At 47.0% G+C, this 24,292-nt stretch overlaps 2 protein-coding genes and 1 long non-coding RNA gene across 3 annotated transcripts; all 3 read left to right on the top strand.

The window, feature by feature from the left end:
* The first annotated feature begins 211 nt into the window (after nt 1-211).
* On the top strand, nt 212-3,743 carry LOC142069703 (maestro heat-like repeat-containing protein family member 2B). The gene is made up of 3 exons (XM_075121760.1): nt 212-361; nt 3,087-3,179; nt 3,654-3,743. Exons 1-3 carry the CDS (start codon nt 212-214, stop codon nt 3,741-3,743), a joined length of 333 nt encoding a protein of 110 aa, XP_074977861.1.
* A 6,888-nt stretch (nt 3,744-10,631) lies between these two features.
* Nucleotides 10,632-19,305, top strand: LOC142069702 (maestro heat-like repeat-containing protein family member 2B). Its single transcript, XM_075121748.1, has 5 exons — nt 10,632-10,905; nt 12,077-12,231; nt 13,368-13,530; nt 13,980-14,173; nt 19,164-19,305. The coding sequence occupies exons 1-5, from the start codon at nt 10,861-10,863 to the stop codon at nt 19,303-19,305; spliced, it is 699 nt and encodes a 232-aa protein (XP_074977849.1). The 5' UTR covers nt 10,632-10,860.
* Nucleotides 19,306-19,525: 220 nt separating this feature from the next.
* On the top strand, nt 19,526-23,004 carry LOC142069716 (uncharacterized). Its single transcript, XR_012665651.1, has 3 exons — nt 19,526-19,633; nt 21,356-21,502; nt 22,700-23,004. It is a non-coding gene; the product is annotated as an uncharacterized LOC142069716 (long non-coding RNA).
* The last annotated feature ends 1,288 nt before the right edge of the window (nt 23,005-24,292 follow it).

The following is a 24,292-nucleotide window of genomic DNA, read 5'->3' as shown; positions in this document are numbered from 1 at the left end:
GGGGAAATATTTTACCTGGTCTAGTTGTGAGGTGCATTAGAATATAATCCTGACACCAACCCTACGAGTCCTGGTTCTTTACCAGGAAATATTGGGATAGGACCGTTCCGACAGTGGAACAAGGGAAACTGCACTCATTAGAAGTAGGAAAGGTGTGCCTATTGGAAGATATTGAATGAATTCATAGGAACATAAATTCTGTGTCTCATCTATGCAGCTCAAGAAGGCCGTCATCAAAGCCCTTGGTCCCATGATGGGCATCCTGCTACACAAAAAGGAGCCGCAAAATCCAATATTTAAAGAGATCTCATGGCTCCTTGAGCAATATAAGGAGGAAATTGATGTTTTTCACGTCACCAAGGTGAGGTACCACTCATGAAGGTAACTGTCTCTGTGTGTGCCTGTATGACCTGCAGGAGGAATTTGCTGCCAGTGGGGTTTCCTGGTCTAGATAGTGACTTGTTAGATAATAAATATGCACACAAGTTCTGGGTTTATACACATGGTGACCCAGGCAACAAGATTTGTAGGTAACTGCCTCTTCTGAAAAGCATCCTCTGTTTCCTGGGGAGGAGGAGAAGGAGATAAAAAACAAAACACCTGCACAACAAGATACTCCCTCCTTGTGATTTCCCAAAACATCCTGTCAACTCTGTGTCTCTCTTTTAGATCATAAGCTCCTCAGAGCAGGGGCTACCATATGTTGTCTCTGGTCGATACCAAGCCAACTGTCAACGGTTGAAAATTAATAATAAGGAGGCTTGAGGGTCATTGCTTTGCATTGCATAACTCAATAGATATAAAATCATTGCCTGTCTGTTTCATCTACCATTCTATGCAGTGCTGTTGTAGCCATGTTGGTCCAAGATATTGGAGCGACAAGGTGGGTGTGATAATCTAATTGAAGATATTGTCTCACTCACCTTGTCTCTCTATTTCATCCCCCCTCAGTACCACATGAGCAAGAAGTAAGGGGCCATATTCTGTCTTCAGTGGGGCTACACAGTTGTAAATGAAGTCATGAGACAGCTCTAACTTCTTGGTAGTGATATTTACTCACCGTCTATGTTGGTTGAAGCTTTCTAGTACGAAGTATGTGGTCACTTTGGGGGTTGAAATACCCATGATTTGGAGGGAACCAATGCATCATGGACTTCTTTGATAGCATCAGGGCACTACACAACTGTGTAAACATAGTAAAATATGTAGATGGCATCCGAGACATTCTGGAAGCTTCAAGCAGCAAAGGAGAAAAGTGTGTTAGATGCAGGAAGGAATTCGATTTTCATCTTTTTTTTAATCAATAACCTGGCAGAGGACATAAAATCATCACTGATAAAGTTGGCAGATGAGATAAAAATGGGGGAGTGGTAAATAATGGAGAGGAGAGCTCATGGATTCAGAGTGATCTAGATCACTTAGCAAACTGGGCGCAAAGAAACAATATGCCTTTAAATACGGCTGAATGTAAATGTATGTGTCTAGGCACAAGGGATTTAGGCCACACATACCTGATGGGGGATGCTGTCCTGGGAAGCAGTGACTCTGAAAAAGATTTTGGGGGTCATGGGGCATAATCAGCTGAACATGAACTCATGCTGTGGCCAAAAAAGCTAAAGCTGGGGTGCATCAAAAGGGGAATCTCAAGGAGGAGCACAGTGGTTATTTTACCTCTAAATCTGGCACTTGTCTGACGACTGTTGGAATCCTGTGTCCAGTTCTAGTGGCCACAATTCAAAAAGGGTGTTGATAAATTGACAGAAGAGCCACAGTGACGAAAGGATTAGAAAATGTGCCTTACAGAGGGAGAATCAAGGAAGTCAATCTCTTTAGTTTAATACACAGAAAGTAAAAGGCTGTGTGATGGGGTTTACCTACCCCGCATTGGTTCAGCAGGGGTTAATCCTGCTTTGTGGGCCGAGGAGGCCATGCCCCCTCATCTCTGCTCGGCATGCTTCAGCTGGACCCAGGATACAAAAGAGAGCCGCTCAGCTCAGGCTGGGATGGCTGCCGAAGGGAGCAGAGGCGCATTGCAGGCTCCTGCAGAGAGACTGCCAGTGCTCCAGGATTCAGAGGCCAGCTGGACTGTGGCTGCAGCTGACCCCCAGCCACCCAATGCCAGAGATGGAGGAGAGACCCCAGAATCCCTGAGAGTCCCAGCTGCGGAAGAACGGGTGGGAAGCAGCCTAGGTGGACGAAGCATTGATCCAGTTGAGGTAGCGGGCTTGACTCAGCATGCTTTGGAAGGATCCCCGCTGAGTTGCTGGCAGATACCCCTGCGCCCTGGGCTGGGACCCTGTGGAATAGGTAGGACCCAGTGGAGAAGGGCTCACCACTAGGTAACACTTCCCTGCCACAAAAGGTGGTTCTATCGACTCTGGCCACTAGGCCGCATTGCCCTGCAGCCAAGGGTGGGTCTACTGACTTTGGCCACTAGGCCGCACTGCCATCCCTAGAAGGGCAGCCCAAGTGACTCAGGCTGTTGGGCCGCGGTCCCTCACCCAAGGGCTGCTGCACTGATCCCGACCATTAGGCGATGCTGCCCTAGGAGCCTGGACTGCTGTGGTGGCTAGGGAGACTAGGCCAGTTGGGCCACTCCAGATCTACTTCAATTCCTCCTCAACCTGATACCACCCTGATGGGGTGGACCTATCCTGTGACAGGGTGACTTAATTACAGTCTATAATATCTTACATGAGGGACTCCTATTATCTAATGGGCTCTTCTGTCTAGCAGAGAAAGGTGTCACTTGATCCAATGGCTAGAAACTGAAGCTAGACACTTTCAGACTGGAAATACGGCGTACATTTTTAATGGTGAGATAATTAACCATTAGAGCCATTTATCAAGGGCCGAGGCGGATTCTGACGATTTTTCAATCAGGATTGGTATGTTTTTCTAAAAGCTCTGCTCTGGGAATGATTCTGGGCAAGGTCTATGGCCTGTGTCATACCGACCGGAGGTCAGACTAGATGATGGCAAGAATCCGGTCCGGCCTTGGAATCTAGGAATCCCCTGAATCTGCTTCAGTCACTACATATGGCTCCTTTGTGTGCCCACCATCTGACTTTCGCCCTCTGTTGCAGAGTCTGAGCCAGCTCTTGGAGGTCTCTGGTGAATATAAGATCCCTCTACCTAAAGCGAAGTTTCAAGCCATCTGCAGAGCTCTGCACAACCAGGTGAGGGGTGGTTTTGCTTGGATCCCTTGAGCTTAGGCACAGCAGATCTGAAGCATATTAACACTGAAAAATCGATGGAATGATCGTGGAGAGCCTGGGGACCTCCTCATGCCTTACTGATTTCTGCAGGCTCAAGAGTAAGCAGGGAGCGCTCTCATTTTCTTAGCTACTATCCAGCTCAGTTTGTAAAGCAATTTCACCATAAGCCGATTACCAGGGGGAGTCAGAGTTGTAAAGTAAAAACTGTGGCTGTGTCTTGATTAGGTCAGCTCTGCTGCTCAAAACACTTTAGCTTCTCTTATCTAATGTATTGGTCATTGTCTTTGAGTCTTGCTGTGCATGCAGGACCATCTCCCTAGGGTTCAGACCTCTAGTTGGACAAGCAGGAAGCGGAAGCTTAGAAATTAATTGAACATTTTTCTTTTCCATTGCTTCTGATTAGCTTTTCTTTGACCATTTCCCTTCTTCCCACAGATCTGTTCTCCAGCTAAGCAGCTCAGCATTGAAAACCACAAAGAGCTGTTCCATTGTGTACTTCTGCTAGGTAAGGGGAAGACACTCTGAGTGACACTGTGGTTTCTTTGTAACTTCCTTACCTTTGTGAGGTACGGTAAGAAGAAGAGTTCTGCAGGCAGTGAGGACGTGATTTCTTCCCTTGCAGCCCGTTCTTCTCCTGATGACATGCTAGCATTTCTACACAAGCAGCAGGAGATTGAGCATGAGGCCGTTCGTGTGATGTCTTTAGAGCTCCTGAGGGCTATTGTTGGGGCTGACTGTAAGTAACACAGGAGCAACTGTGCCAGCTGCCCTCTTGGCCGACATGCTGAGGGTTGAGTTGAGGACATCCAGAGCTAAAAGCTTGAGCTACTAGAGATTGAGCTAAAGAACCAAGGCTGTGTAGGCCCGGCAGGGCTGCAGCAGACTCATCACCTCTGCAACTGGGGCACAGAGGCTCTAGAACACACAGTCACCAGTGGTTTGGAGATCCACTAAGGGACCAAATGCTGCCCTAAGTTACCCCCATATGGCCCCATATGGAAATCAACAGGTTCAACTAAGTGCTGAATGTAGCCCAAGATATTTGTCAAGGTCTTTTTCAACTTCAAATACAGAAGTTAACTTGGGGCTAATGCACGTTAACAATAATCAGATAAAAATAGAATAATACTCCTGACTCGAGAATCCTAAGTATTATACACTCTAGACTAGATTCTGAGTCCTGTTATGCCGGTGTAAACACAGATTAACTTCAGGTTTCAGAGTAACAGCCGTGTTAGTCTGTATTCGCAAAAAGAAAAGGAGCACGAAAGCTCATGCTCAAATAAATTGGTTAGTCTCTAAGGTGCCACAAGTACTCCTTTTCTTTTTGCAGATTAACTTCAGTCACCTCAGTCTATCAAACTGCTTTATAATATTTCCATCATGGTAGTAGGATGGCACTATTTAGAGAAATGGAATTACTTTAGATTTACACTGGTGCAACTGAGACCAGAATCTGGTCCTATGTTTTCCCCACTGATTCTGTAGAGGAGAGAAGCTTGGTACTATTCTTAACTAGGGCCCTTTGAAATCCAGGATTAATTCCAGTGTGGAAAGTGAGTGTGTGTGGAACAAAGAAGTACTGTACACCTCTCCTTATCTTTCAGTGCCTGAGACAAGAGTTAAAAAGCTTCTGATTGTGAAATCCACTCTCAGTGATCAGAATGCTACGGTAAGATTGTGTGTGCAACAGTGAACTATTTCAATTTTTTCAGTGTTATGGGATGAATGGATATCTGGGTGGAGCTTTCATTCAGATCCAGATGGGAGACTGCAGAATAGAGAAGGCATGTCATTCTCCTGCCGGTGTTAAATGTATCCATGTTTCTAATCCAAGGAGACAAAATCAAAAGCATAATGGCCCAACTTGACTATCATACACATTGTAAGGAGAGTGATCACTTTAGATAAGCTATTACCAGCAGGAGAGTGGGATGGGAGGAGGTATTGTTTCATGGTCTCTGTGTATATAATGTCTTCTGCAGTTTCCACAGTATGCATCTGATGAAGTGAGCTGTAGCTCACGAAAGCTTACGCTCAAATAAATTGGTTAGTCTCTAAGGTGCCACAAGTACTCCTTTTCTTTTTGTCTTGATACAGTGGAAGTGCCTCTCGTTAAGTTATTATGGGTCATACACAGGTTGCCTGGTCTGCCAGTGTCACAAATGCATTCTTGGTTCTTATGCTCCCAGGGTGGTAAAGGAAAATTTCTATTTAACCAGCTAAGAACATAAAACATAAGACTGGCTAACCTGCCTCCCGCAAAAGAATGGTTCATCTGGTCCAGTATCCTGGCTTCTGACTGCATTGTGTGAAGAAATGCTTCCTTTGGTTTGTTTTAAACCTGCTGCCTATTCATTTCATTGGGGGACCCCTTGGTCTTGTGTTAGGTGAAGGGCTAAATAACACTTCCTTATTGACTTTCTCTACACCAGTCATGATTTTATAGACCTCTAGCATATTCCCTCTTCGTCGTCTCTTTTCCAAGCTGAAACGTCGCTCTTTTTTTAATCTCCCTTGGGTGAGAAGTTATCCCATAGGCCTAATTTGTGTTGCTCTTCTCCGTATTTCTTCCCATTCTAACACATCTTTTTTGAGATGAGATGACCAAAACTGCATGCAGTATTCAAGGTGTGGGGGTCCTGTAGATTCATATTGTGGCATAATGATAGTTGCTGTCTTCTTATCGATCCTTTTCCTAAGGGTTCCTAACATGTTGTTAACTTTTTTGACTGCATGTTGAGCGGATGCTTTCAGAGAACTGTACACAATGACTCTGAGGTCTCTTTCTTGAGTGATAACAGCTAATTTAGACCCCATCCATTTGTATGTACAATTGGGATTATCTTTTCCAAAGTGCATTACCCAGTACAGTACAGGAATCAGGGGCACAATGTTACCAGATGTGCCTGTTACTTTGGGGTAGGCTCATTGATTAGGGTTACTCTTCTTGGGGGAGGGGGGGAGGGTCTGTCATTCTATTAATGTGCTGCTTATGTCACTTGTGTGGAGCTCTCCTCCTTCCTTCTGCAAGTCCCCTCCCAGTGGAGCTACCCTGCAGGACCTCGGTTCCCCAGGGCTGGGTCCCTCCAGCCTAGAACGAGATGAACATGCACGCACGCACGCACTAGCAGAGCGAGTCTGAGCGGACCAGGTCCATCAGCCCTCTCCAGCTGATCCTCTCATATGGCCCTGTACTCAATGGGCTGGGTTAAGCAGCACTTTCAGCTGCTCCCCTCTGACGTGCCCCAAGTTTAACACATCCCTGTCCCACTTTCACGTTACAATTGTACTGGTAGTAACCCACTTCATGAGCAAACCCCACAGTATTTTTGGGCACTACCGGGATCTTTAGCTTAGGTAAAAGAAGGGTTGCTGCAGAGTAAATGGGGGAAGCGGAAAATACAGAGTATAATTTGGAGGGAGAGGGAGAGAGAGAGAGAGAGAAGCAGCCAGCTGAACCATAAAAGTTATTTGCTGAATAATAGTGATAACTACACAAGGAGGGCTAAACAAACATAATGGTTACATTTGAAAGGCTAATACCTGAGGAAGAAAAGAAAATGGAGGGGCGGGGGTGGGGGGGGGGATATCTCACCCACTCCATGAGGCTTGAACTGGTTGGGGTTCCCAGGTGGTGGTGGTAGCTCAGGGTCCTGAGTGCTGGAGACAGGCAGAGCCCCCCGCACGATCAGTCAGGAGATGGAATCCCAGTGGAACTGAAGCAGAGGTTGGGTCTATACATCAGAACCCTTACTTGGGCATAGGTAGGGGGTTTTGTAGAGAAAATACAATGGTTCAAGGGAGAACACTAGATTTGTTTATGGGTAAACTGATGGGTTTTCAAGGGTTTTCTTTAGGCTAGACAATAGGAGCTGATCACTCTTGGCTATGGGTGGTGGTTTTTTCCAGGCAGCTCACAAGGCAACTAGGCTGCTTCAGTATTTTAGGATAATAAAGATTTATTACTAGAATTGGTGTGATAATTGCTGAGCTAGGTGTGTGCAGGTGTAGGTTCATTAGCATCTGGAGCAGGGATTCCCATGATGCAGTGTGTGCCTGCTTTTCTGGTCCCAGAGTTCAGTGCGGTTCTCTGTTCCTCATTCTTCATGCTAATTCCTATCCCATCTTTCATGCAGATGACGCTAGGGGAGTTGTCTCTGTTCTTCATTTTGTATGCAAATGGAGATGTCTTAATCTTGTCACCCTTCTCAGGAGGGGTCTAGGTGTGACTCCCAACACCCTTCATTGTTCTCTGCAAGCCTTTTCTCTGATGGGTTTTGGTTCAAACAGAGACTGGTGGGGGCAGGGGGTGTCTTTCATGAGTCAGACAGGCTAGATACTGCGCCCTGGTTCCCCAAAAACACAGAGCTGACTGGTCTCAACAATAAGGATGGCAAGTGAAGTCTAGTCCAACTGGAAACCATTCATTCTTCGTTCTTTCTTCTTTTTTCATTGGACTCAGGGAACTTTTGATCGGTTTGGATCTCTGATTGGACGAATAGCACCATACAGCTGTGATTCGCTGGCCACGTCCCGTCAGTGGGTGGTTGACTGTATCAGCTGCCTTCTCTGTATACAAGGTGAGGAGACCATTAGCAGGCATAAGGAATTCTTCACCTTCTTTCACTGTTGTAATGTCCATTTGTCTGCCTATCTAGTTCTTTCTGTCCTGTCTGTTGTCGCTTAGATAACAGAATGGTGGGCATCTTGTAAATACCTCATTAGAAGAGAAGATTCTGACGTGTAAAGAGCCTAGCACACTTTTGGGAACTGTACAACTAATAAATGGATACCTGCATACAGGTAGATAAGCACTAAATTCCTTAGGGCTTTTCTACACAGGGACACTAAGGAAAGTTAATCCAAATGAACTAAAGGTGTACATTTAAAGTGCATGAGGTAAATGGCATTAAACACATGTGTGGATGCTCGGATTCTGAATTAAAATGGGCCTTATTAATTGTAGTGAATTCCGTGGATGAAACTAACCTGAATGAAGGCCACTTTAATTCTAAATAAGTGTGTCCCCATAGGTGTTTAATGAAGTTTAACTCATGCTTTTTGAAAATGAATGGGGATTAGCTTTCTTGAATATCTCCATGGAGACAAGCCCTTGGTACTAAACATTTTCATTCTCTTTACCCTGCCACTGGCTGTATTGGAGGGGTTTCCTGGAATAATTCTGTAAACAAAAAGTTCTTCCAGCATCCCTCTGGCATGAGCCTTCAGAGCTAGTGGAGTAAGTAGAGGCCATTTTTCCCCTTTGTGAAAGAGTAGGATATTCTTTTCACCTAAGGGTTAGATGATACGGGATAGAGCTTGGTTATCGTTTAAAGCCATTTCCAATGAGGGTGACCAGACAGCAAATGTGAAACCTCGGGACAGGGGGTGGGGGGGAATAGGAGTCTATATAAGAAAAAGACCCCCAAATGGGGACTGTCCCTATAAAATTGGGACCCCTGGTCACCCTATTTCCAATTATTATTAATCAGTCCTAAAAACAGTGTTGATGATTCAGAAACAGAATAAGGGACTCCAGCCTTTGAATGTACGACATAGTAATCCTAGCATTGTTTAGAAGTGACTGATGAGCCTGGGTTTCTTGCCGAAGTTTTTTGTCTATCCCCGTCTCTTTTACAAGGAGAGTTTGGTGGAGGGATTCACCTCTAAACTGAAACCTCTGATCTACCTGCATGAGTTGTACTTGAATAGGAGCTTAGATGTAAATAGTGAGAGCAGAGAGACTACTGAAACCGGACACACACAGAAAGACTAGGGACCGAATGGCTAGGCAGCAGTTCTGCGGAAAAGGACCTAGGGGTGACAGTGGACGAGAAGCTGGATATGACCCAGCAGTGTGCCCTTGTTGCCAAGAAGGCCAATGGCATTTTGGGATGTATAAGTAGGGGCATAGCGAGCAGATCGAGGGACGTGATCGTCCCCCTCTATTCGACATTGGTGAGGCCTCATCTGGAATACTGTGTCCAGTTTTGGGCCCCACACTACAAGAAAGATGTGGGTAAATTGGAGAGAGTCCAGCGAAGGGCAACAAAAATTATTAAGGGTCTGGAACACATGAGTTATGAGGAGAGGCTGAGGGAACTGGGATTGTTTAGCCTGCAGAAGAGAAGAATGAGGGGGGATTTGATAGCTGCTTTCAACTACCTGAGAGGTAGTTCCAGAGAGGATGGTTCTAGACTATTCTCAGTGGTGGAAGAGGACAGGACAAGGAGTAATGGTCTCAAGTTGCAGTGGGGGAGGTTTAGGTTGGATATTAGGAAAAACTTTTTCACTAGGAGGGTGGTGAAACACTGGAATACGTTACCTAGGGAGGTGGTAGAATCTCCTTCCGTAGAAGTTTTTAAGGTCAGGCTTGACAAAGCCCTGGCTGGGATGTTTTAGTTGGGGATTGGTCCTGCTTTGAGCAGGGGGTTGGACTAGATGACCTCCTGAGGTCCCTTCCAACCCTGAGATTCTATGATTCTATGATTCTATGATAGCACATGGATCCTCCCGTATGAAGATCCATGCAGTAGGGGTTCAGTTTCCTAAATCGTTACAGTACATTTTCTCCTTTTCTCCACTCCAGGCCAGTCCATAAACCTGGGCTCAGCAGAGGAGGAGCTGAGATGTCTCCGTGAAGCACTAAGAGCTCCAGACCCCAAGGCTCTGTTTCAGGCATCTTCCAAAATGGCCAGGGTAACTGACTCAAAAAGCTTGTGCGGATGTGCGAGTGACCGGGCACCATTCATTTGACATTTGCTCTTTCATGATGCCTTTCCGTACTCGGAGGGAGCTGTGGGAGCGGGGCGTTGGTTGCTAGTAACCAGCAAGATACTTTTCATAGATGTGTGCTCTGAATGCCACGTAAAAACCAGATTCCACAGAATGTTGCACGCCCATGAAAATGCGCACGTGGATGCACACACATGTACCGATCCAGCAGGGCCGGCTCTTGCTTTTTCACTGATCCGGAGCGGTGAAGCACAAAAAATAATGAAATAAAAGACCCCCATGCCGCCCCAAGCTTGGCTGGAACACCGCCCCTTGCAATCTGCCGCCCCAACCATGAGCTTCCTCGGCGGGTGCCTGGAGCCGGCCCTGCCATCCAGCCATCCAGGAGAAAAACTATGTTAGTGGAACATCAAGCTGAGAAACCACCCAGGATTCATTCTGTCACCTCGTGGGTTTGCCTTCGCCGATATTTGTGTGCACGCCTCTCTTGACTGACTTCTGTGTGCTGTAAAAAGATGCAGTGTATGTCAGAGACTACAAACGGGAAACTTACCTCCTGTGTATCCAGTACAATGTTGTGCTAACTGTGCAACAGAGTCTTTGCCTCTAACCTGATATCATTAGTGTAGAAGACAAAAATGTAGTCTAGAGACTAGAGAGAGAATTGTAATCCCAAATGGCGAGCTAGACAGGAGGCTAATTCACCATTTGCTGATGCATGTATCTTTTTTTCCATTTTTAAAAGTGCTGGAGCCAAACATCATGGCGGTCTCTCCTGTTTTTGATTTGTTCCCAGGTTGTTAGTGAGTACTTTCCTTCGGAACAGGCCACAGACTTTATTGAGGCCACATTGGGTGGTCTGCTGTCTGCTAGCTCCACCTGTGCCACGGCAGCTGGACTGTGGATGAAGATCATCCTGAAGGAGTGTGGAGGTGCCATGCTGGACGAGGTAAAACTGGGAACTGGAGAGCTTTTCTGCCTGAACTCTAGACTTTTTGATCTTTGCCCTCATGTGTAAGGAAGAAAAATCTTGCTGTTTCTCCCCCTCGGACATAGAGTCGATTCCATCTCTGTTTCTACCCTAAGATAGGCAATGGCAGAATCAATAGCAGTAGACCGAGATAATCCAAGGGAAAAGGAAGATGGTTGGTTGTTTATTGGTCTAGCTTGTTGCCAAAGTATTCAGCCAAGAAAGGCTTGAGAAAACAGACTCTGGGGAAAAGACAAGAAGACAGAATGACTGGCACTTGGAGGCCTCCAGGTATTAGGAGGCCTATGGTTAAGGGCTACATGGATTAAAAAGAGCACTGGGCTATTGCCAGCCTCTTGCCAGGTTTCTGAGCCTGGGCTCCAGCCCGAGCAGGAACAGCTCCACTTTTAGCCCCATGGTGCAAGCCCCACAGGCCCAGGTTGACCTGAGCTCTGAAACTCAGTGCTGTGGGATTTTTTTGCTGTGTAGACCTACCCTTTAAGAAGAGAAGGAGGGAGGGAGAAAACGCTAGTGTCTTTGGGATCCACTATTTATATGCCTTATTCTGGCGCCCAGTGCATTAGGGCTAGATGAAAGGAGCACTCCACAAATCTTCTAACAAGGCTGGTGAAAGGCCTCGGGAACAGGGAACCCTCGCAGCAGAACTGCCATGTTTGCACAGTGTTTTGAAGATGTGAAGGGCTAGGAATGAATATGAGAGGTAGTCCCCTGTTCATAGTCCCAGGCATTTGCACACTGTCTTTAAAGCACTTGCATATTTTGTGCTTGTGGTTGTTGATGAGCTCTGCATTCTTCGAGGCAAATGGTCAGATTTGGCTGCTTAAATCACACCTGCAAAATCTGGGCAAGCAAAGCCGCCTTTTGTGCATGTGAACTGTTTATGTAATGCATAGCTGGGCACCACCACATTAAATTACCTGGTGTGTCTGTGTGTGTGTCAGTGTTAATTTTTACAGCCGTGTGTGGGCAATTTGTGTGGGTTCAAGTTACGCAGACGTATTTGAACATTTGCTTCTTGAAGTGAGGCATTTCTAAAAAAGCAGCAGATGGTTAAATAAAGGTTTTGATTCTGTAGAGTGAATGGAGAGAAAGAAAAAGGGGCATTTCTTTCTGGTTTTGTTCCTTCCAGGTGCCAGATATCCTGGCTATACTATATCGCCACATGCCTACGATCCAGGAGGGCAGCTTGAGGCAGTTCCTGGTGGAGGCAGTGTCCATTCTAGCTCACCATCACCAAGAGGCAGTGATCTCCAGCCTCCTCAGCAAACGTCTGCCGATGGACAGGTATATACCGCTACCTGTTGCATTCATCTTGGTAAAACATGGATCCCACAGCTTTACTAGGAGATATAGGGCTTCATTTAAGCCACAGACAGTTTGGGATCATTCCTAAGGGTTAAGAGCCTGGCTCTTTCTGCAGGAAGGTCCAAGAACACGTTAAGGTGGGGTGCGGAGAGAAATTAAGTGTCATTCTGTTTCCATTCATGAATAGCTGCTTTGACATCCTAAAGACCTATCTTTACTGGTATAACTGGAGTGTACTGTTGGAAACATCTACCTCTGTAGACGCCTGAATTGAGCTCACTCTGGAAATGAGCAGTGGCTGTTGGTTTCCTGGTAGCATGACAGCTTCAGGTGCAAATCCCTGGCTGATTGCAAAGACTAGGGCCAATATTATCATCAGACCTCTGCTTGGTATCAGTGAGGGTGGGGCTGCTAGAGCAGTGTTGCCATCCTTGGTACTTAAAAGTGGACTGGAAGCAGATCCACCATTTCATTTAAAGATCCCTAACTGAGTTATCAGTGATCAGTGCTGGAATCTAAGACCATAAGAACAGCCATACTGGGTCAGACCAAAAGGCCATCTAGCCCAGTAGTCTGTCTTGCGACCGTGACCAGTGCCACATGCCCCAGAGGAAATGAACACAACAGGTCGTTGTCAAGTGATCCATCCCCTGTTGCCCAGTCCCAGCTTTTGGCAAACAGAGGGTAGGGACACCATTTGTGAAGGGGACATAGGATGGCCATGAATATTCATTCTCATAGTTGTATGTCCATCGAGTAGGAATCTGGCTGTTCTTTCATCCACTTGCCTTCCAAACCCTAGATCTTTGGGAGCCACATGCTCATGATTCCAAATTGACTGGGAAGTGGCGAAAACAGGAAGTGAGGTTGGCGCTCTGTGTCCTGTCCTTCTGAAGTCTAGTATTAATGGTTAGGCTGCAGGAAGACTAGGTCACTTAACTTAGTTCTGTACCTGGAAACTCCATATTTAAACACAAGGAGAGTTAAAGGAGGACAGGACTCCTAACTCTCTCATCATAGGCAAGGAGAACATTTGGTCTTTACTAAAATATGACGCATTCAGGGTGAGCCACAAAAGTGTCCAGGGCTCACCTGTAACTTCTGTTAAACTGCAGTGACACCGCTGAGCTGTGGAGATCTCTGGGGGGAGACCCCTTGCTTGCCACTCAAGTCCTACGAGCCCTAATAGAGAAGATAAAGACTCCAGCAAGAACAGAAGGCAACATCACCTCAGAGACAGAAATTGACAGGCATTTGGCAGCTGCTGAACCTCTCTCAGTAAGTTAGATGACAGACACATCTTTCAGGCTTTCCTGTGCCCTGTGACAATCCTGCTGATGGAAAGCGGGAAGTGTGGTATAATATTGCTGTGTGGGCACTTCTCCTCTGATGGACTGTTTCCCTGAGTCCGGCTCTGCTGTCTGTGGAACAAATACGGCAGTTTTAGCTACGTTACTGATTTTCTTAATACTGTCTGGCCATTAGAAAGTCTTTGGAGCAGGTTTCTCACAGTGCTTTGCAAATCTTCCTTTGGACTCGCAGCATGCCTTGGGAGGTCATACACATTTATACGGATGTGGGAAAGTGAGCCACGAGTTAAGCAAGTTGCTCGCTGTCATTCAAGTTACTGGCCGAAGGGAGAATTTAGTACAGCAGATATCAGCAGGGGAGAGAGGGAGTGATGGTGTTGGGAAGAGATCTCCTTTTTTACCATGCTCTCCTTTCAGGCAACATGTGCCATCTTTGAGGTGGTGTCAGCCCTGCAGTCGAGCAAAGCTGTGCGGGAACTGCTCCCAGAGTTGTTTCCTGTTCTCCTGCAGCAGGTCAGCCAAACCCTCGGACAAAAGCTGCCTTTGCCAACGAGAAGCAGCCCGAGCGAAATCCGAAAAGGGCTACAACTTCCTGAGGGCAACCCTTGCCGGTAATTAGAAGGAAGGGAGAGAAACAAAGAGAATTCCAGGAGAGTTGTGTGACGCTCCCCAGGAGTTCCCAGGGTTACGAGGCACCTTACCATCACATGCCCTTCGAGTGAGGAAGTCTTGTCTGTGCCTGCTGTGGGTCAGTTCCCTGAAACTACCAGGCTCTGGCAAAACAAACCCTGCCACCCAGGCCTCCTCAGACCTCAGTCTCTTTGTACAGCTTAATGACAGGCACCCACCCACCTCTGAGTCTTCTGACCATTCCGTATAGTGTCCAGCCCTTTATCCACTGAACTCCCACAGAATTGTCAGGCCTGCTGTTCCCAATGGAACAGTACACACCAGTTTATTACTTCTTCTTTAGACTCTGTACTCGATACTTATACTCTGTACTGCCAAACACACAGCACTTAGATATATTTCTAGTGAAAAGAAGAACCGAGATTATCAAAGAACAGAGATTCCAGTGACCATGAGTAAGAATGCAAGCAAAAAATGGTTACATTTCAAATGAAATCATAACCTGCTCCTAGAAACTAAACTTAACCAACAGGTTAACCTCCTGTCTCAAGATGTTTCTCACCCAAAGTTCTCAACCAAGCCTGATCGCGACCCCTCTTTCATGAAGCAAACTCGCGGTCCATCTACTTCCTAAGTGAAAGATGTCCCCCAAATAGACTAGAGCAAACCTTTGATGTGTACCCCAAAATTGGGTCCCCACCCCCTGTCTACTTCCTGCTACTTTTCTTTCTTTGATGTTCTCACAGTCCTTCTCAACTGAATGTGAACCCTACATGCTTAATGTACATGTAAACAAACAGATGGATAAACATTTCTTGCCTGAAAGAAAACCATTTTGTCACCTTTCCTGGTGACTAGTCCCGAGTCACAGATCCGAAGAATGTAATTTTCAATGCATATCCATGACTCTTGACACAGCATCTGGACATGCGTTTCACAATGATATTGGCGACATGGGCTTTTATTTGAGACTCATGGGGCAATCTTTTAGTGAGCTAGAATGTATGTACCAGGCCCCTCGGCACCCACTCTGTGCCCCTCGCCAGTTAACACTAAGATTCCTGAGTCCTCAGTTGACTTCAGCTCTGGTAGCACATTAATGTACATTTCCCACCAATCTCGCAACATTATTAGTTTCTCTTCTTCTTGTGTTTCTTTATTCCATGCCAACAAGGTGCTCAAATTACAGACTTCATGGTTTTATAGTGTCTCTGAATTTTCCTAGGAAACCAGGATCTCAGCTCTGTTCACGGATGGGCAGCAGGTATCAAATAAACATAAGGAAGTACTACTTCACACAACACACGGTCAGCCTGTGGAACTCATTGCCAAGGGGTGTTGTGAAGGCCAAAAGTATAACTGGGTTTAAAAAAAAAGAGAATTAGATAACTTCATGGAGAACAGGTCCATCAATGGCTATTAGGCAAGATGGTCAGGGATGCAACCCCAAGCTCTGGGTGTCCCTAGGCCTCTGACCGCCAGAAACTGAGACTGAACAACAGGGATTGGATCATTTCATGATTGCCCTGTTCTGTTCATTCCTGCTGAAGAAGCTGGCATTGACCACTGTTGGAAGACACTGTACTGGACTAGATGGACCATTGGACTGAGCCAGTAAGGCTGATCTTATGTAGTGGCCACAGTGGGTCAGGTTTTCAAGATGGGTGCCTCAGTTTTGTCCACAAAACTTGAATTTGTTCAGATGGATGGGTACCTAGCTATGTGATTGCTGGCGCTGCAGACATGAGTATATATTCTGCTCATGCTGTTGGCCCATGTGCAGGCCCATCTTAGGTACCTATATGTGACGGGGTGGTAGGCTGTGCCCCGGCCTCTTCCATGGACACAGACTGCTCTGAGTCCCTCCAAAGTGTTCTAGGGATGCCTGCTCCTGAGATCCTGGTGGTAAGGGCTCTGATGACTGTTTGACCCCACTGGATGATCTTAAGTCACCTTTACGCTTGACCTTTGTTTTCTTTCTCCTCCCTCTTGTCTCTACTTTCGTGTCTAGGTTCCTCCAGCCCCTTTACATATATTTCCTCTTTACCTGGCCCTTCAGGTTTTATTTCCACCCTCCTGGGCCTCCATACCTGCCTTGGTGTCCCTGTTAGAAAGGGATTCCAGTCCATGCCCAGTAGAAGGCAGTGGGGCAATCCATCCACTACCCCTACATGTTTCTGCCTAAACTTCCCCTTAATTTTCAGAGTCACCTCTGCCATTGGGCAGAATTTATTGTCCCCATGGACCTGGTATTCAGTTTTGATCCTACCTCTGGGAAGTATCCAGTGGGGTTTCACTAACTCCTGCCTGATTAGCAAACAGGATGAAGCTGTGTCCATTAGTCCCTTTGGTGGCTCCTCCCTACCCAGACCGATATGGTAGGTACTTTCTTTTTTCTTCCCTGCCTGGGAGTCTTGTCCCAACCACAAAACTGGGCAAACCCACAGTCCATTTTCGGACAGTCTCTTTTTAGATGTCCTTCAGGTCCATGTCGGAAGCACGCCGTAGGCCAAGCTCCCACTACAGTTCCTTGAGGCTCCTCCCTCTTCTTCTTGCTGCCCTTCCCAGCTGTAGGCATTCTGGTCCTTCTCAAATCTAGTCCCTTAAGCCACTGACTCACTCTGGGAATGTCCGCCTCTGCAAATTCCTCTCACTTTAACTGTGGGGTCCAGATGAACTGGCTGGCGCCACAGAACCCATACTCGGGTATGCTCAGGGAGACTCTGAAGAAACTTCCAGAACCATGCAGTCCATGATCTCCCCCACAGTCTGAGTATCTGGCCTTACCAATGAGTGGCCCAATCTTTTAATTTCTGTCCAAATGCACAGAGGCATAATCCCTCAATCCATCTTTCAACTCTAGATTTCTGGCAGTACTTTTCTGTAGACAGGCCCCACCTCGTCCAGCATGGCTGCCTTAATCATGTCATAATCTCTTGCCTGCTCATCACTAAAAGCCCTAGATGTGCTTCCCCGGTTAAATAGAGTGTCAGTTGAAGGGCCCACATTGTTCTGTCCCTAGGAGGTCTCACTGCTCCTCCTTGAGGAGTAACCAAAAACACATCGGGGTTGTTCGCGGCTCCCATTTTACAGTCTGATCTCCTGTGCCTGGTTTCCATTTCCTGTCACGGGACTCACCAAACTTTGGGGGAGTTGTTGCCAGACCTGGGCTTGCTCCCGTATAAATTCCTGCCGACTCTTTTGCTGTTAAACCTACCGGGCAAGGAAAGGCTGTTTTTCTGCCTGCTGGGATTGTTGGAAGGTCTGTCGGGTCTTCTACACCAGCGGTCTCCAAACTGGGGTGCGCGGGATGATCCCAGGGGGGGGGGGGCGTGGCAGCAGTAGCGCCGCCGGACGGCACTCCGCCGTTTTTTTCCTTCGGCGGCAGCTCTGCATGTCCACGGCTGGTGCTCCCCTCTGGCGGCCCGCCTGTGGCAGGTCTCCCATCGGTGGTGCGTCTGCGGCAGGTCACCCTGGGGGTGCGTGAGCCAAAACGTTTGGAGGCCACTGTTCTACACCAGCAGTTCTCAACCGGGCCGGTTTTAGGGGGTCTGCCAAGCAGGGTTGGCTTTAGACTAGCTGGGGCTCAGGGCAGAAAGCTGAAGCCTTGAGCCCAGCACCTGCACTAAAGCCTCAAGCCCCTGCACCCTGTGGGGTTAAAATCTGGAGCCAGGAGCCCCAAACTCTGATGCCTGGCAGGGCAGAGGCCTGGAACTGGGCCATGGAGTATTTCTAGCATGTTGAGGGTGGGGGGAGGCTCAGAAACAGAAAGGTTGAGAACCCCTGTTCTACACTTCTCTTTGCTGCTTCATCACCCATTTCAGTGTTCCCTCCATCGCCTGGACTGCCAAACCTCTACACCGGCTTCTCCAAGAGGCTCTCCATTTGCATAGATAACAGGGAAATCCCTGATGAGCCCCCAGCTGTGACAGAGAGGGGTGTTGCACCCCCACATCTTCCACAAACACAGACCGCGTTGAGACTTTTTTGCTTGTAAACACCAATGTATAGTCTATTTAATCCCCCTACCAATACATAGCACCTTTATATTGTATCTCAACTTTCTAAGCTCTTCTCCAAAAGTCAGGTGGGGGGTAAGGTGTTTCCACTCAGAGACCTCACTTTGTCAGGCTCTCCTAGCTTTTTGTCTTTCTGTTTCTCTTAGGGTGACCAGACAGCAAGTGTGAAAAATCAGGACAGGGGCGGGTGGGGGGATAGGCACCTGTATAAGATAAAGCCCCAAATATTGGGACATCTGGTCACCCAAGTTTCTTTCTCTGTCTGTTCCCCTCAAAGGGCTCCTGCCCATGTCCTTTTATACAGTTTCCCTGTTAATGGAATGATTGGTTCCTTGATTCACTAGCCCCAATCTGACCTCCTAATCAGGTACACCTCTATCCAATTAGGTCTTCTGTGAGGAACCGAATTAGTATGAATAGTGACCAGAGTGCTGACTCAAGTGCAAACCCTCAGCACTCTGTCACCTCATATCTGGAGATATGACCCCAAAATGTCCATTAGTGATCACCACACTCTATGCCCCCTGTTTCTGGGTCCTGATCATGTATCTTTTCCATATCACTGTACTCTGCTAGTGCCCATACTCCTTGCAGAAAGAGAAAAAGCCCTGGCTGGGATGATTTAATTGGGGATGGGTCCTGCTTTTGAGCAGGGGGTTGGACTAGATGACCTCCTGAGCTCCCTTCCAACCCTGATATTCTATGATTCTATGATTCTATGAAAAAGAACTGCAAAATTTTGTCCCTAGCAAAACTAGTCCTATGAGATGTATGAGACTGAAACTTACCTCCCAGCATCAAGTCCTTCCAGGGACACTGGTGTCCAGGACATTGCCAATGGGTGAACTGCCGACTGAACAGCAGACCTGAGAAGTAACCGGGGCTTCCTGACTCTCTGTTCAAGCTGCACCTTCCTCCTGATTGCTGCAGTTCTGTGCCTCTCTTTCCCCAGGCTTTCTATCAAAGCATTAGAATCTGTGCTTTTCAAGGGTGGGAATGAGAGACTGGTGAGAGCGCTCAGGAAGCAGAGGACTTGGACTCTTGTGGAAAACCCCAAGACACACCATGAGGGAGTGTGTCTGCTGGTGAGGTAAGAGATCCAGGAGGCATCATTTTATCCTTGGGAATGAGTAGCCAATAGAGTGGCTGAGAGGGAACCTCCCGTTTATAGCTTTGTGGGCGGGGGGTGCAGGGGTGTCCTGGGTGGAAACACACAGCTCCCACTCCTAGATATCAGAGCTGTATGCTCAGAGCAGCTGAGTTTTTGAAGTGTGCAATCTAGCCCATGAGCGGTTTCTTTTGTCTTCCAGGCTTCTGCTAAGATCTGGACTCATAACACCTGAGATCATACAGAGCCTCCTCCCCTGGGTGAATTCCCCCTCAGAAAACCACCGAGTCACCAGCACAGCTTTCCTTGCCCAGGTAAGACACAGGGCTCTGAAGAGCAGTTTCACCATTAGACTCTTGTCTGCCTTTCTTTCGGGAGTTGTACAGTTCAGTTCATAGGAGTAATTGTCATTTTAGACAGTAGAATAGGTCCTCCTTTATATGGAAACCTCACCAGGAACTTCACGATACCTTTCTGAGTCCTTCTCTCTCTCTCTCTGTGGTTTTTATTGCCGTCATTGCCTATACTAGCTACACAACCACAGGTGCTGGCTGAGAGAGATACGGACAGAGTTTGGATGACTGGACCTCTTCTGCCAAGTCCTAGTGCTGATCCTAACCAACACCTCCTGAATTTGTTTTAGCTCAGCACATCTTCTGAATGAACTGAGTGTCCTAATACTACCAACCAAGCAACCTACAACTACATTAATGTCTATCTTAGGTTCTCATTACTCTAGTATCGGAGTACCTCTAAACTCTTTAATGTCTGTATCCCCACCACACTCCTGCGAGGTAGGGAAGCACTATGTTTCCTATTTTACAGGCAGGGAACTGATGCACAGAAGGGCTAAGTGACTTGCCCAAGGTCACACAGGAAGTCTTTGAGGGAGCAGGAAATGAAACCTGGGTCTCCTAAGTCCTAGGCTAGTGTGGGGATACCTGCTGGAGCATCCTCCCTTTCCACAGTCTTCCTCCAACATCTGCATCATATTTCCCACTTATGCTAAGCAACTATCTTCGGGGCTTATCCGGTTCTAAGAAAAACAACCTCTCTGTGCCTGTGATGGGCTGTACCTGGGCTTTAAGGTTCCTTACAAGAGGCCCCATGGTCCTACTACACCCTGCCCCAGGAAAAGAGCCCCCAGTCTGGGTCTGTCTAGAGAGGCCTCATGAAAGCAGCCAATCCGAGCCCATCAGGCTTGGCTAAAAGGAGCTGAAGGGCTTTAGCAGGTCAGTTCCTGGCAGGAACTGGAGGGGCAAGAAAGGGCGCTGCTCTCTGGCCACAGAAATTCAGGGGACAGCCAGAGTTTGATTCTGGCAGCCTTTACTTAAGCTGGGTTTTCAGGAAGAGAGTCCCGAAGAACTTTAACTCTGAGGTGAGGGTGAAGCTAAAAGTGGCCGGTAGGAAGAAGCGACAATGACCTGAAATCAAGCAGTGCCTAGCTCCTGTTTATAGGATCCATGGTTTGGAACCCAGAGTTAGGGGCAGGCCCAGGTTCCCCTACCACCAACAGTGGCATAAGCCCCATGGAGGGGACAATGCTAATGGAGAGCTTGAACAAAGGGCAGAATGTAAAGGACCCAGAGTTGGGGCTGGAGACCCTAGTGAGGACAATGGGACTGTTCTTGACTACCCCAGAAGGGGTTCCTTTGGACTTTGGGACTCAGCCAGAGGCCTGAGCCACAGAAGACTCACTGAGGACGGCTGGCAGGATGCACCAGGGGTGAGAAAAGGACTATGATACCATACCCAGCCACTAAGAGGCTCTCAAGAGGTGAGTGGATCCCTATTCTAGTGCCCAAAAGGAAAGCTCCATGTTTTGTAGACCTTTCTCATTTGTGTGGAATTTCTCATTTGTGTTACAGTGTATTATGTGCCAAGTATCAGAGGGGTAGCCATATTTGTCTGTATCCTCAAGACTGGGGCTGTAGGAGGACTCCTTGTTGTTTTTAGTGTATGACATGTCTGCTCAGATTCTATTCCCAATCTTAATGATCATATTGGGGCTAATGGACAGGTTGATTTTCTTTCAGCTAATGAGTGATCCCATGCTCAGGGAGAAGAAGTTCCTTAAGCCAGTCTTACACATCTTAGAAGAAAAGTCACATGATAGGAACAGCATTGTCCGGCAGATGGCTGTAAGAGGCCTGGGAAATTTAGTCTATGGGGCGCCTGAGAAGGTAAGAGAGAATACTGACTAGAATGCAGCATAACGAGAGAAACCAAGGAAAATAGTTGTTCGGAGTTTACAGAGGCTGCACACAATGCACTAGGCCAAATTCTGCTCTCTCACATACCCGAGTAACCTCTTTGCAGTCAATACAGAGCAAGCTAGATCCTTTGCTAAACTGGGCATAAGCAAACAATCTGTGCACTTTAATATGACCATGTGTAAATGTCTCCATCTAGGAACAAAAAAAAATGCAGGCCATACTTACAGCATGAGAGACTCTATCCCAAAAAGCAATGATGCTGAAAACCACTTGAGTCATGGCAGAGAATCAGTTGAACATAAGGTGTCCCAATGCGAAGTTGTGGCCAAAAGGGCTGAAATGATCCTTAGAGGCATAAAGAGAGGAATCTTGACTAAGAGTAAAGAAGTTCTTTTCCCTCTGAATATGACACTCATGTGAGCACTGCTGGAATGCTGTGTCCAGATCAGGTGTCCACAATTCAAGAAGGATGCTGATAAATTAGAGAGGATTCAGAGAAGAGTCCCAAGAATTCTCAAAGGATTGGCAAAGATACCTCTAGTGATAGACTCAAGGAGCCCAATCTATTTAGCTGTACAAAGAGAAGGTTAAGGAGTGACTTGAGGACAGTCTAGAACTACTCACATGAGGAACACATTTTGAGAATGGGTTCTTCCCATTAGCAAACAAAGGTATAAGAAGATTCAATGGGGGAAAATGAAGCTAGACTAATTCAGACTGGTAATAAGGCATTGATTTTTAATGGTAATTTTAATTAACCATTGGAACAATTTACCAAGGGTTGTAGTGGATTCTCTGTCACTAGCAATTTTAAAATCAAGATTGAACGTTTTTCTAAAAGATACACTCTAGTTCCAACAGAGACTATTTCGGGGAAGTTCAATGTTATGCAGGAGGTCAGACTGGATAATCACAAGGGTTTCTTTTGGCCTTGGAATCTAAGTAACTAGGAATCTAATAATAGGATGACACAGGTGTATTATGGCACCAAGTTTGGCTCATTGTAGCTCGAACCTGGTCTGAAATATAGCTATAGGTCTCCGGGGAGAGGGATGGGGGGGTGGGAGGGGGAGATGAAATTCCCACAGCTTCATAACTGCTAAAGAAAATGTATTAGAAGTGTGATCAGTGATCAGTGTTCTTTAATGTCGTATGTTTGTCCAGCTGAAAAAGCACAAGAAGTTTCTTATGGTCATCCTGATCAGGGCCTTAAGTGACCCTTTCAGTTCTGAAGTCATTGGCGAGAGCATGAAAGCAGTGGCCAAAGTCCTGAAGGAGCTGAAAGAGAAGGACATAGGTTCTTCCTTCAGAGACCTCACCCAAGAGATCCGGACCTACTTTGACAACGTATGTGACCAGAACTCTCCAGCCCCAGTTCAAGCGATCTTGATTAGACTCCATTTACTCCCTGGGCATTGCTCATGTCAGAGTGAAGAGATGTTTCGGCCCCAGGGAAGAGAGGTGTTTTTCGGAGGAGGAGAACATTAGGAGGATGGGGATGACATCCCTGCTCCCACAGTCTCCCCCTTCTGTTCTTCTTTCTTGCCACTGAGAAGCTCAAAGAAAGTCTGAATACTAGATTAGGTAGCTAGATAACCATGAAAAGGGGGTTCCAAGGTACAATAGAGAGCGTTGGGCCTGCTCTATACCATTTCTACGTGAGAGGGTTGGAATGATACCGTTTTGCAGAGAATTTTGAGATGTCAAATTTTGGTTTTGTTCCTATTTGTGGCAATCCCTCTCCCCAAACTTCAAAACTCTTTGTGAAACAGAATTCCTCTTCTTAGCCGAGCTCTATTGAAAGCCTTGGGTCCGGGCAGTCTGCTCTCAGACTATCCCGGTGCTGGGAACCCAGGAAACTGTGGGAGCTAGAAGTGCCAGGGAGTTGCAAATTTGAGAGCCAGGGTCCCAGACGCTGGGGGTTTGGAAGCCCACGATCCCAGTCAGCCTGCTAGATCGGCTTCCAGGGAGCTGAATGGGTGCACTGGCAAGACAGCAGGCAGGTTTCTAAGGACCCCTGCCTAGCTTCTGGAGGAATTTCATCAAAATGGAACTGTCGCTAAAATAGTTTGATGAATCAGCAAATTCGAAACAAAAATTAGTTCATGAAAGTGTTCCCGACTAGCTGTAGTTGGAATCCCTCGACTTTAGCGTAGAAGAGATGGCTGTGCGAGGTTCGTGATGCGATTGTCCCTTAGTTACTAACTTGTGGGGCTTTCTTGGCTGTAGGAGGATGATGCTCTTCGTTTATGGTCCTTTGTCCTATTTGGCATCCTGGCCCGCCTGACCAAAAGAAAATGGAAGGGCTATTTCGCCGAGCAGGTTCGACAGAGCTGGGTCACACTTCTGCTGCACCTGCAAGACCCAAACCCCAGGGTTTCAGTGGTAAGACCGAGAGTGACTTATTTACTAAGCCAAAGGAATCTTCCTCCCAATGACAGGGGAGCTCTGCTATTCCTGCCTGCTCTGGAGGCCCAAATTCCCCCCTCAGTTCATTGCCCTCCTGCTGAGTCAGTTCCCGCCAGGTTGGTCCATGGCTGCCTCACCAGAATCCAGGATAGGTCATGGGTCTGAGCCCGACAGCTCTCTCTTCCTGTCTGTCTCTGCACCCCAGGCCCCTGCCTCCCCAGAACAGAAGAGAGACCTGGTGAAGCAGCTTTCGTAGGTAGATCTGTTCCAAAAAGACATTGATGCTACCTCCAGGTTGCAGTGGAAGCTCTCCCCTCTATTAGTCATTCCTGCATGTTTTCTGCCAAT

The sequence above is a fragment of the Caretta caretta genome, chromosome 20 (genome assembly GCF_965140235.1).
Source record: "Caretta caretta isolate rCarCar2 chromosome 20, rCarCar1.hap1, whole genome shotgun sequence".
Taxonomy (NCBI): domain Eukaryota; kingdom Metazoa; phylum Chordata; order Testudines; family Cheloniidae; genus Caretta; species Caretta caretta.
Note: the sequence above shows the minus strand (reverse complement) of the source record. Positions and strands in the feature narration are given on the sequence as shown.

Coding starts and splice junctions, on each gene's coding strand:
- LOC142069703 (XM_075121760.1), top strand. CDS start 212: ATGCAGCTCAAGAAGGCCGTCATCAAAGCCCTTGGTCCCATGATGGGC. Junction 362..3,086: donor ATGTTTTTCACGTCACCAAG/GTGAGGTACCAC, acceptor CCTCTGTTGCAG/AGTCTGAGCCAGCTCTTGGA. Junction 3,180..3,653: donor GCAGAGCTCTGCACAACCAG/GTGAGGGGTGGT, acceptor TTCTTCCCACAG/ATCTGTTCTCCAGCTAAGCA.
- LOC142069702 (XM_075121748.1), top strand. CDS start 10,861: ATGAAGATCATCCTGAAGGAGTGTGGAGGTGCCATGCTGGACGAG. Junction 10,906..12,076: donor GAGGTGCCATGCTGGACGAG/GTAAAACTGGGA, acceptor TGTTCCTTCCAG/GTGCCAGATATCCTGGCTAT. Junction 13,531..13,979: donor CAGCTGCTGAACCTCTCTCA/GTAAGTTAGATG, acceptor CTCTCCTTTCAG/GCAACATGTGCCATCTTTGA.